The sequence below is a fragment of the Rhinopithecus bieti genome, unplaced genomic scaffold (assembly GCF_001698545.2).
Source record: "Rhinopithecus bieti isolate Rb0 unplaced genomic scaffold, ASM169854v2 scaffold_28281, whole genome shotgun sequence".
In the NCBI taxonomy this organism is placed as follows: Eukaryota; Metazoa; Chordata; class Mammalia; order Primates; family Cercopithecidae; genus Rhinopithecus; species Rhinopithecus bieti.
In genome coordinates this window covers 63,583-75,277 of record NW_016812303.1, presented here as the reverse complement: position 1 = coordinate 75,277, position 11,695 = coordinate 63,583, and the positions used below count along the sequence as shown (strand labels likewise).

Sequence of the window (11,695 nt, the reverse complement as noted above, 5' to 3'; positions counted from 1 at the left end):
AGATTAATCCAGATCTTATAAAGATACTTCTGGATTTAATAAGAGAGGATTTTTACTTAACTTTTTGTATCTACATTTATATCTCCTTTCTTTTACTTTTAAATTTTGAGTTCTAATGACATTGACATAAATAAGCATTTGAACCACCCTACATGTTTCAAATTAGCAGAACCAATATTATTATTAACAGTAAGTCTATGAATGTAGTTTAAGATTTCCTTCCTTTTTTGTTCTTACAACATATTATGCTAAACGTAGAGGAAAAATATTATAATTTAAAATCACTTTAAATAATCATTCTCTATGTGTACCACAGAGATAAATACTTGCAATACAATTAGATTGAACCAAGTTTTTAAACTTCTTATTTTTTTGTTATTAACAAGCTAATCATATTATCAGTTCCATTCATACAGAAACTTATCTTCACAATTCTCTCAATTTTTGTTCTTAATGTGAGAGTATTCTGTATGTAATTCTGCTTTCTAGCCATTTGTTCAGTCTTTTTTTTTTGTCTAGACTGTAAAAAAAAAAAGATAGAAATCAACTACCAATAGTGTTAGCTACTTCATTACATATAGACTGCACTAAACGTCTATAAATATAGAGAAAAATGACTTTACTACAATTAATTTCATTTCTTCTGAGCCTTATGAAAATATCTGGATATATGGAGATATATTTAACCATCAAATCACTGTGTTCACCAACTTATGGGATGAGAGACATGGTAATAAGGATATCTACTTTTACGTGAATAAGATTTTAAAGAAGTAGTATTCGATTCTGTATATACACTTTGCACATCTTGTGAATACGATTCAAGATAAATATATAAGCCTTAAGCAATATATCCCCACCTCTTGATATATTGATTACATATTACCTAGATTGGTTCGACATATTAAATAAAATCAAAGACAAGATACTTTCACGTATGAGTTTAATTAAAATGTGTTTTTCTGCCTTAGAAAAGTTTAATGTAATTTTCAAATGTATGAATGTTAGGTAAATACGTGGCTGGTAAAGGTAAAAATGTAACTCCCCTTTGTGTTAAAAAAAAAAAAAAAAATGGTTTGACTTTTATTTTGTGAAGAGCTCCATGACTAGAAGCGCTGTATTTTTCAACTTTTTCTCTTGAGTGACTTACTCATCCTTGAGACTTAGGTTTTGCTAGCCCTCAGGTGAGAAATTACATGTGCTTGTTTTCAAAATATAGGCTGTTGAATGTGGTTATTGTGACTTTTCAAAAAGGTGAGAGAAGGGAGAATTGTCGAGTCCTACAGGGAATGCCTCAGGGTGGAAAGAGACCTAGTTTGCATAAATTCTGTAAATAGCAGAGACCTGTAGTGTCTCCCACAGAGGCAAGAAATCAGTGGATACCTAGGGAATTGGGAACTGAAACACAGAAACCTCCAGAGCTGCAGCAAAAATCCTCTGGCCAAGTCTATGGTCAGTGGGAGGGCATTAATGAGAGGTGAGTACATATGCTTCTCAACCAGAGCAGCAGAGCTTTAGGGAATCGTTGCAATACAGGATACATGGTGTACGCTGTGGAACAATATACATATAATATATATATATATATATAAGTACCTACTATATAGTATATATATTTTAGGTGGAGTCTCGCTCTATCGCCATGCTGGAGTGCAGTGGCATGATCTCAGCTCACTGCACTCTCTGCCTCCCAGGTTCAAGCGATTCCCCTCCCTCAGTCTCCCAATTAGCTGGAACTACAGGCATGCACCATCATGCCCAGCTAATTTTTTTGTATTTTAGTAGAGATGGGGTTTCACCATGTTGGCCAGGATGGTCTGGACCTCCTGATCTCATGATCCGCCTGCCTCAGCCTCCCAAAGTGCTGGGATTACAGGCGTAAGCCACCACACCTGGTCAGAGCTCTTTTTCCTTCACTTCTTAGTGGACTTGATTGTGCAAACCTTGTGTTTCTGATATTATCTATGTGAAATCACTGATACTGGGATATCAGAGCTGGGTTCCTTTTAGATTTGACTGAGAAAAATATATATAATCATGGGTTGTTTATTATTTTTAAAGCATCATGGAGTAATTAATATCTGAAACATAAGGACATACATTCATAAATAACAAATTGTATGAAGTATTATAAATGTTAGCACAGACTAAGTTCATAGAATTTTCCAGAGAATTTGTAAACTTTTTCACTTAAAGCTGTGTGTACATAGGCCTTATTATAAATGGATTGTGATTCATCACGGAAGCAAAACTCAACCTGTGGTTTCATGAAAATTGATGACCCACATCGATGTCTGTAAGACTATAACTATTGAAGAAAGAGACTGGGGAGAAGAAACTGTTTAAAATGCATAAAAATATTAGTCCTGACTATAAATACTGCAGCAAATTTATCAACTAATTCACAGATGGCAGGGGCATCAGCTATAGGGAACAGGGTTTCCAAATATCCTATTCCCAACCCAGCTATTCACCAGTTGAGGTAAAACAGACTATAAAATTAACTGTCAATAGTAGCACAAGAGCTATTCCCTGTGCTGGGGATGTGCAGCCCAGCACATGGATATAATACTTATCTCAGTGTGTCAGGAGTAAAATGTATTTCTGAGCTGTCCTTGCCGCACTTACTGGACTGAATAATAATAATTACAAATGTGGTTCTAAAGAGCTGCTTCTTTTTGATTTTACAAAAATGCCTACCTCATCAGAGCCATCTGCACAGTCAAAATCTCCATCACACCAAAACCTTGAAGAAACACAGTCCCCATTGGCACAGAGGAAATCTTTCAATGTACATGTCTGTGGCTCTGGGGACAAAAAAACAGCACAGGGTTATTCTGTTATATGCAAGGGCATTGTAAAATTTATATGACATATGACATGAGGTAACATTAAAGAAATAAAAAAGAGGTTAGTCAAACAGAACCAATATATTGTTTAGGAAAAGTCTCATGAAGTATCTATGGTATGTAATATAATAATTTTCAAATTTATTTTTTTAAATCACGAGTACAAAATGGCATGACCAAAACAAGTTGGAACAAAGATAAATGTTCTACTGTTTAATAAAAATAAATCAGCAAAGTAAAACTAAAAGCCTGAAAATGTACCTATTGTCATACTATAACAATGATCCTTTTCAGTTATTCAAGTTCTATGTCATTTTATAGATTTACTTTAAGTAAGTATGACATTTTGTGACTCTCTGTACCTATGGGGCTGTTTATTATTAACTGGGCAGTTAGTCTAGCCTTTGTATTTGACTTTTTATTATGTATTCTAAAAATATTCTAATTATTCAATTTTGTCCCCAGAAAAATCTGGAGTTCCTGGAACAAGAAGAGTATATAAGGATAATATTACACAAAGCTAGTTTGTAAGATTCTTCTTTAAAAACTGCACTTGTTGATGCCATTGTTTATTGTGCCCTATATCACTTGCCTGTCAATTTAGATAATTTAGCAGTTATTGATTTAATTATGCTGTCCCATATTTCACATAAGGCATAAGCCAAATAGTAATGACTTACTACTTGGTTTAATTCCTATTGGAATATGTTTCATCTGGAAAATGAAGTAGGATTTTAGAAATTCATCATACAAGTAACCAATATGACTGCTGGATATCATCTCTTGTTTCATTTTTGTTCTCTAAACAGGACTGATATCTTACATGATGAAAGACTTCTTCTTGTTTTCTCTATTCATTCCTTGTATTTGCAGCTCTATCACACATAATAATATTCTTACTGGGTCAAGAAGCAATAACAGACATTAAGTTTAAGGAATATCCATATGATGCCTGATTTTCTGCACAAAGATTGTGAGTGAATCAGTCTGTATTTGGATTTTGCTCTACACAATCTCTTGGTTTCTACATAGAGAGTAACATCTTGATGGTTTGGTATCATGGGGGCTCCTACATTTCTATATAAAGAAACCCTTTCAGGGGCAGGCACGGTGGCTCACGCCTGTAATCCCAGCACTTGGGAGGCCGAGGCAGGCAGATCAGTTGAGGTCAGGAGTTCAAGACCAGCCTGGCCAATATGGCAAAACCCGACTCTACTAAAGATAAAAAAATTAGCCTGACTTGGTGGTAGGCACCTGTAATCCCAGCTACTTGGGAGGCAGAGGTGGGACAATTGCTTGAATCTGGGAGACACAGGCTGCAGTGAGCTAAGATCGTGCCACTGCACTCCAGCCTGGACAACAAAGCAAGACTCTGCCTCAAAAAAAAAAGAAACCCTTTCAGAATGTTGGACTGGAAGAACTATAGAAAAAGCAGTGTGTGACAGCAAGCATTTCATTCTACTCTGCTACTTAGTTTAGTTTAAAACAAGACCTTCAAGGTATAAGACAAGGTGCCATTTGATAGAATGGGAAAATGCCCTTAAATGGATAATCTTCTCATGTCCCTACACTCCTTTGTTTAGTAGATGTGACAAAAGAAATTTCTCTTTTGTTTTAAAAGGTATTCACATAGATTATGCTTTCATCTTAAAATAACTATTAATACTAATATTATTTATTATAACAATAATAATAATTATCCTCTACCAATTGCTTATTTCTTGTTAAGTACTAGGTAAAGTTAATGAAATGTACTTGAATTAACTCACCAATGAATTTTTATAACAACTCTCTAAGGAATGTGCTATACTTGCACCCCGTTTTAGATGCGTAAATTGAGGCACAGAGATAATAAGTAACGTATTTCAAATCACCGAGCGTGCAGAAGAGCTATTAATTGTACTTGAATCAAGACAACCTGATACCAGGGCCTGTACTTTTTCCTAATAGGCTGTATCATTGCTTCCCATACAACTGAGGAAAAAATAAGTGTCCACATATTACAGAGATTAACATTAAAGCCCTGGGAAGTCAAGTGACTTATCTAAGGTACATGGCTAGCAATATCTATTTTATTAATAATAATAAGAGAAAACTCATTTGCTCTTATCATCATTCCATACTGAAGCCATTTTGCCCTCCTGGTTGCAGACACATACAGTTTTATTCTCAGAGGAAATAAATTATAGTGAAATATGTTCAATTTATTTCACAACGGAAAATAACAGCCAAAATTGTTTTAATGAAAAGAATAAAGAGAGTAAATTTAAAACATATCGTACTTACATGTTTAAAAACAGCAGAAGAAACATCTAATTTCATGGAATTGGGAGTTGTAGAATGGGACTAATTCTTCCTCTAATGTTCTAATTTGCCTTTATCCTATTTAAAAGTAAGTGTGCTCATCATATGCTAAACAGCAAAGGCTTCACAGGCCTTGACACACTTTGCTATACAAAGGGTTGAAAGTTGTTGATGTAGGTTAAAAAAAGTTATCAAGCCAGTAGTTGAAAGCATTTACCCAAGAGTTCCACAGAATGCTCAATTTCTAGAGACTTTGTCCTCACATTATTAATCATTCTGCTTCAAAATGGCAGTAGAGAGGCTGAGAGATTTGCTGTGAAAAGCTTTTCCAGGGAAAGTGGAAATTCTGCGTGTTTCTATCATGTTTTTTAAAATGCCAGCAAATCTACTTCTGAATAATAATCATGAATTATTTACACATACACAAATACCATCAAGGAATAGGGTACCGAGTCTATTTCTAACCATCATTCATATACCTCAGAATTTTTTGCCACTAGATAGCTCAAAAAGAAAATCTCTTGAGGGAAATGTAATTTAGTTATCACGGAAAGTCCTAAGGAATTTTTCCTTATTGCTTATCTTACCTTTGATATTTTTGGATAAAGTAAAAGACCAATTTTCAGACTTTATCATGATACTATTTTTCTTGTGAAAGAGAAGAACAACAACAACAAAATGACTGTAGTAAAAGCTAACCCATCTGAAAAATAAAATTGGGCGTGACATTTTCCCCTGTATTTCTAAAATGCTATTTTCATGCTGATTTTTCTCTGATATTACCTATATTCCTGGACCAAGAGTAGATGCGGATCTCCACATGTGAACAATTAGCCAGGTTTTCCATAAACCTCATCTAAACAAGCCAGATTGGCAACCAAGAAGCTTTTGCAGGGTATGATTTCCATGTTTCAGAAGGCTAATTGGGATTCTTCAGTAAGAATAAAATATAAAGGGCCAAGTGCGGTGGCTCACACCTGTAATCCCAACATTTTGGGAGGTTGAGGTGGACAGATAACCTGAGATCAGGAGTTCGAGATCAGTCTGGCCAACATGGTGAAACCCCCTCTCCACTAAGAATATAAAAATTAGCTGGGCACCACCATGCACACCTGTAATTCCAGCTACTTGGGGAGCTGAGGCAGGAGAATCACTTGAACCCAGGAGATGGAGGTTGCAGTGAGTCAAGATTGCACCAGCACCACTACACTCCACACTGGGCAACAAAGTGAGACTCCCTCTCAAAAAAAAAAAAAAAAAAAAAAAAAAAAAAAAAAAAAAAAAAAAAAAAAAATACACGGGCATCATGTAGACTGATTATTTACTTCAATACTGATTACTGATGGAGGCAAAAACATACAGCCACAGAATTGAAAAGAGCTTTGGAAGTCATTTTACACAAAACTAAAGAAAATCATGTTCTGGAAATAAAAGTGGCTTTCAACACCATAGAGTAATAATGGTAGAGCAGAAAGACTTGGACTTCAGTTTCTCTACTATCTTAAAAACTCTTGGCGGTAAGTTCAAAAGTTATATGAATGTCAATGTTAGCATTTGACAAGAATTTTTAGAATACAATTAGTATAACTCACACTCTATACAAATAATCTTCTGATAGAAATTCAGTGTGAAAGCACTAGAAATTCAAATAAGGCAGAAGCAGCTTGTCTATGTAAACCTAAATTTTAAATTACTTGTTATTTTAAAATCGATTGGATTTTTAGTTACTTCTTAATCATGTAAGGTTATAGAGTTATTTATTTTGTAAATCAGTAACGTAGATGGCATATATGACATATTTTATTTTTTGTTGCTAAAGATAGTATAGATGTTAAGATTTCTCAATTATTTCCAAACCTCTGACCCAGATTACAAAATAACTCCAATGACAATTAGATTTTCTTGTTTTGAAGAGCAGAAAAAATTGTTCAAGCAGTGTCCCTGCTGAACACTTAACGAGGGAAATGATAAGCAGAGGATGATAAAATGACAATGAACTAATTATTCTATGTAAATATAAAAATATAGAAAGCATATTAAGTTTAAAATGTAGTTGGCAGTTAATTGCCCCACTACTATTTGAACTCTTCCCATCTCTATCAGTGGACTATCTCCAACACAATTTAAAAAGCAAATGCATGAAATCAGATTCATAAACAAAGAAGACCAAAAGTGACTCTAAATTATGTTGCTGTTATTTTTCAGCTACAGTTATGTGCTACATAATAACGTTTCCAACAACATACAGTGGTGGTGTCATAAATTAAAATTTTTTAATGTTTAGATAGGCAAATACATATCATGGTGTTACAATTCCCTATAGTATTCAGTACAGTAACATGCTGTATAGGTTTGTAGCCTACGAGCAATTAGCTGAACCATGTAGTTTAGGTGTGTAGTAGTCTGTACCATCTGTTTGTGTAAGTACACTTGATGCTGTTCACACAATGACAAAATTGCCTAGCGACAAATTTCTCAAAATGCAGCCCCACTGTTAAGCAATACATGATGATCTAGGTTGATTTATATGTCTGTGATATGTTTCAGTACTTAATAATAGCTAACAATAACTGCCAAACGTGAATCAAAGTGCATAACATTGATCGATACTATTTAGAAAATGGGACAACGTACACCACAGACCTAATATATTAGGACAGTGATGTGCATGTGTGTGTGTGTGTCTGTGTTTACAATTATTTTAAAAGATAACAATTGCAAATATCTTGATAGATTTTAGTACAGCAATAGTATTCTCTTCTAAGGCTTGTTTCAATGTGACTGATATTTTGGTGATCCCCAAATATATAATTGAATTATTTTCTCGTTCTTTATTCACTAAATGTCTGCCTATGTAGAACTACTGACATTGTCAATGTCGAAAGCTTCCCATTTCTTCTGGCCTATTCAAAATAGCATCTTGAAGCCCTATTCAATTATCTAGACCCCTGGATCCAACCTCTTATATACTCTTACATGTTCAAAACATGTGACTATACTTGGATATTTGCCCTAACATACTCTGACACTCCTCTTACATGTGTAAAATGTGAACATACTCTTATACTTGTCCCATATATGCCTACTACTCTTCCATATTACAACTGTAAAATACTTCATTCTTGTTCACTGCCATCTCTCCTCTGCAACTTCATCAATATGACTTGTCTTAGTCAACAAGCTCAGAGTGAACAGACACTAAAAGAGAACCATACATAATTGGGTATTTTATACTGAAATGCTTGATACTGCAACCACTTCCCTCACTTTTTCTTAAGGACACTGTGGCTACAGTGATTTATCACTGAGTTTCCACAGTGACAAGTGAGAGTAAGAATCAATGTTCTTTCTCCTTGCTTTCTTGTGCCAAAGGCTGACTTTTAGATGTCAGTACAATGATATTCAGCCACTTAGAAAAACCCAGCAGACTCAGAAGCAGGTGAGCCCTTCCTTCTTCTCCTGTTTTTCTTATTATAAAAGTAGGCTAACTTCTCACATAGATTCAACTACCCCCTGAATAAAAGTTCTCCAAGACACATCTTCAGAGTTGGCCTCTCATCCACCCTCTTCTGCTTTCAACATCCGTCCGTTATAAGGCATTTGCTGTCAGTTACCTTATTGATGATTAACACCAAATATGTCAAGAAAAAAATCTAAGTAGACATTTGTACACTTAAGTTCTGGTTCATAAATAAGCAGAAAGTATATGCATAATTGTGGGGGGATTTTTTGTATTTATGCTTCTATCCCTACCAGTTTCACTCCATCAGAATTTTACTTTAATCATTAAGTGGATCAGAGAACTTCCATATATAGTTTTTAAAAACTGGTGTTTAGAGAAATCTAAAACTCTATTGACTCTCTGCAGTGCTCTTTACCTTTCTAAAGACTATGACTTGTTAGAAGATATGTATGTAAAGAGGGAGTTATAAAAGTTTCTATATTCAGGATATTCTATAATCACAATAATCCAGAGATTTCATGCTTAATATACTTCATTCCCAAAGACAGGTCAGATTAAGTTGTGAAAGTTATCCAAAACATTAGTTGATACTTTGCAAGCCAAATATCTGAGTGGTTTATTAAGGCTTTCACTCTACTAATTACATGCTTTCATATAACGTAGTCCTATGTAGATTTAGTCTTCTGCCTCTGGGGAAATGAATGCTCTTAGTCCAATGAGATGTCTGCAAGAATAGACACTGTCATTATTAATCTGCATTAAGTCTTCTTGGAACTACCAGATATCAATATTTAATAAATGGAATTTGATTATTATGTTATTTTAAACATGCTTGTGTAGCTTTCTTTGTTTAAATGACAGTGTATAAAAGTGCCAATAAGAAATATATTCAGGCCGAGTGTGGCCAGCTCACGCCTTTAATCCACACACATTGGGAGGCCGGGGTTTATCGAGTGGGCCCAAGGGTTAGCAATCAGCCTGGGCAACATGGCAAGATCCCGTCTCTACAAATTATAAAGAAAAGAAAACTAGCCAGGTGTGGTGGCATGCTTCCATAGTCGCAGCTGGAAGGCTGAGGTGGGAGGAACACCTGATCCTGGGAGATCAATGCTACAGTGAGTTGTGATCATGCCACTGCTCTCCAGCCTGAGCAACAGAGTGAGACCTTGTGTCAAAAAATACATACATATATATCTCAGTATATATATTTCAGTATATATATATATTCTGAAATAAATGCTACAATCTGGAGATACTGTCACAATTTTATATAACTGCCATACTCTTCAGAAAGTAAAATTTTGGGATAATTATTATTTTAAATGTATTATAAAAATGGAGAAGACAGATGGTAACAATAGTGTTATTCTATTTTCAGAGAAATGCATCCTGAATATATAAGGTGTTGACTACTCTAGAGAGAATAAGTGATACTTCACTGAAATATGCTCATGGGTGAATCTGTAGTGTAAAAGGATTTGAGACTGAAATGAAATGGCTGCCATTTGTTAAAGAATGAGATGTTTTACAGTGACTCCACATCATTCAGCTCATTGTGTGAACTTGCATCAACGGTTTCCTTCATTGCATACTAAGGGTTTGCATTAAACCTCATGATACTTTCCTACCAATTGTGAGAACTGTAACAAAATAACTCTCAGATAAGCATTTCGATAATTCTACCATTTGAGATTCAGGTCAATGTAGTCTGAATATTCTCGTCCAAATGTGAATTTATGTATAAAAATGTGAGCCATAAGACAGATAGGTTCAAATTTATACCTTAACAGAACTAAAAATTGCCATCCTGCTTATGGAATGGGCTGTCAAGCTCACAACATTATTAGGAAGAGTTACTTACTACAGTTTTCTTCATCTGAGTTATCACTGCAGTCATTTTGGCTATCACACCGCCAGTGATCTGGAATACAGTTGTTGTTTTTACACTGGAATTCATGAGGTCCACAAGTCTTTTTATCTGTAATGGAAAGAACCAGAGTTTGCATTGTAGATTTCCATGAAGACATCCCTCACAATGTCCTGACTGCCATGACAAGTCCATGGCATATAATGTTTCCTTAATTCAGTGACTAAGAAGCATCCTTAGGAAAAATTGAAGGCAAGTGCTGAGGAAAATCTATATTTTGGTCTTGTTTTATGTTGTTATTGTTTATGCTTTCACTGTGAGCTAATTAGGAAGAAACCGATGAGACCATCCAAGCAAAGGCAACACAAATCAGTTTTTAAAAAATCAAAATTGGCCAGGCATGGTGGCTCACGCCTGTAATCCCAGCACTTTGGGCGGTTGTCCTTTTATTTAGGACACATCATCTCTTCTCCACCCTGTATTTCCGCTATAAAGCAACAAAATATATGGTTATTAGTAAAATTCTACGGTTGTCATCTTGTGTTTCTCCCTAAGGAGCTCTTATTCATAATCGATCTATGATTAGCTACTCTTTCTAAATCCTGGCCACTGCCCACTCACAAACTCATTGGTTATCATAATGTTTCACATATATATAGAGTTTGAACATTAATTATGGGCCATCTCACATGAACCTTTAAACAATTCCACTGAGTACCAGGAAAAGTATTAACTAGCCTTTCACTTTACAGATGGTGAAATAAAAACTTTTAGAAATTTAGGAACTTAATACATTTTCACTATCATTAAATGGCACAGCCAATATAAAAGAAGTATGCTTCTACTCCCGATCTAGCACTTTTTACAACAAATGTAACTTACATGTATATCAGCTAGAATCAGAAAGCATGTAATAAGAATTTATTTAAAGTTTAAATCATATGTATTTAAACTATAATATTGAACTATATATAGCTAAAACAGTGCTCCATTAAACCTTAATGCGCATACATATAAGTCATTTGGGAATTTTGCTATAATGGAAATTGGGATTCAGTAGGTCTGGGTTTCTAACGAGCTGGCTGGCAACAATATTGCCTTTTGTCTATGAAGCACACTGAATAGCAAGATTCTGGAGTATCAAAATTATGAATTAAATAACATTAACATGATAAAATTATAAGCCTCAATACACAATCTAGAACATATTTC

General features: G+C 34.8%; 1 protein-coding gene across 1 annotated transcript in view; it reads right to left on the bottom strand.

Annotated features, from left to right (window-relative positions):
• Positions 1–11,695, bottom strand: part of LOC108544635 (low-density lipoprotein receptor-related protein 1B-like) — a gene marked incomplete at both ends in the record, with an annotated part of 92,193 nt that overhangs the window by 19,985 nt on the left and 60,513 nt on the right. Inside the window, 2 exons of the mRNA XM_017895864.1 lie at positions 2,701–2,807; positions 10,478–10,594. Coding sequence (XP_017751353.1) covers positions 2,701–2,807; positions 10,478–10,594 — 224 coding nt within the window. The remainder of the gene's footprint in view (positions 1–2,700; positions 2,808–10,477; positions 10,595–11,695) is intronic.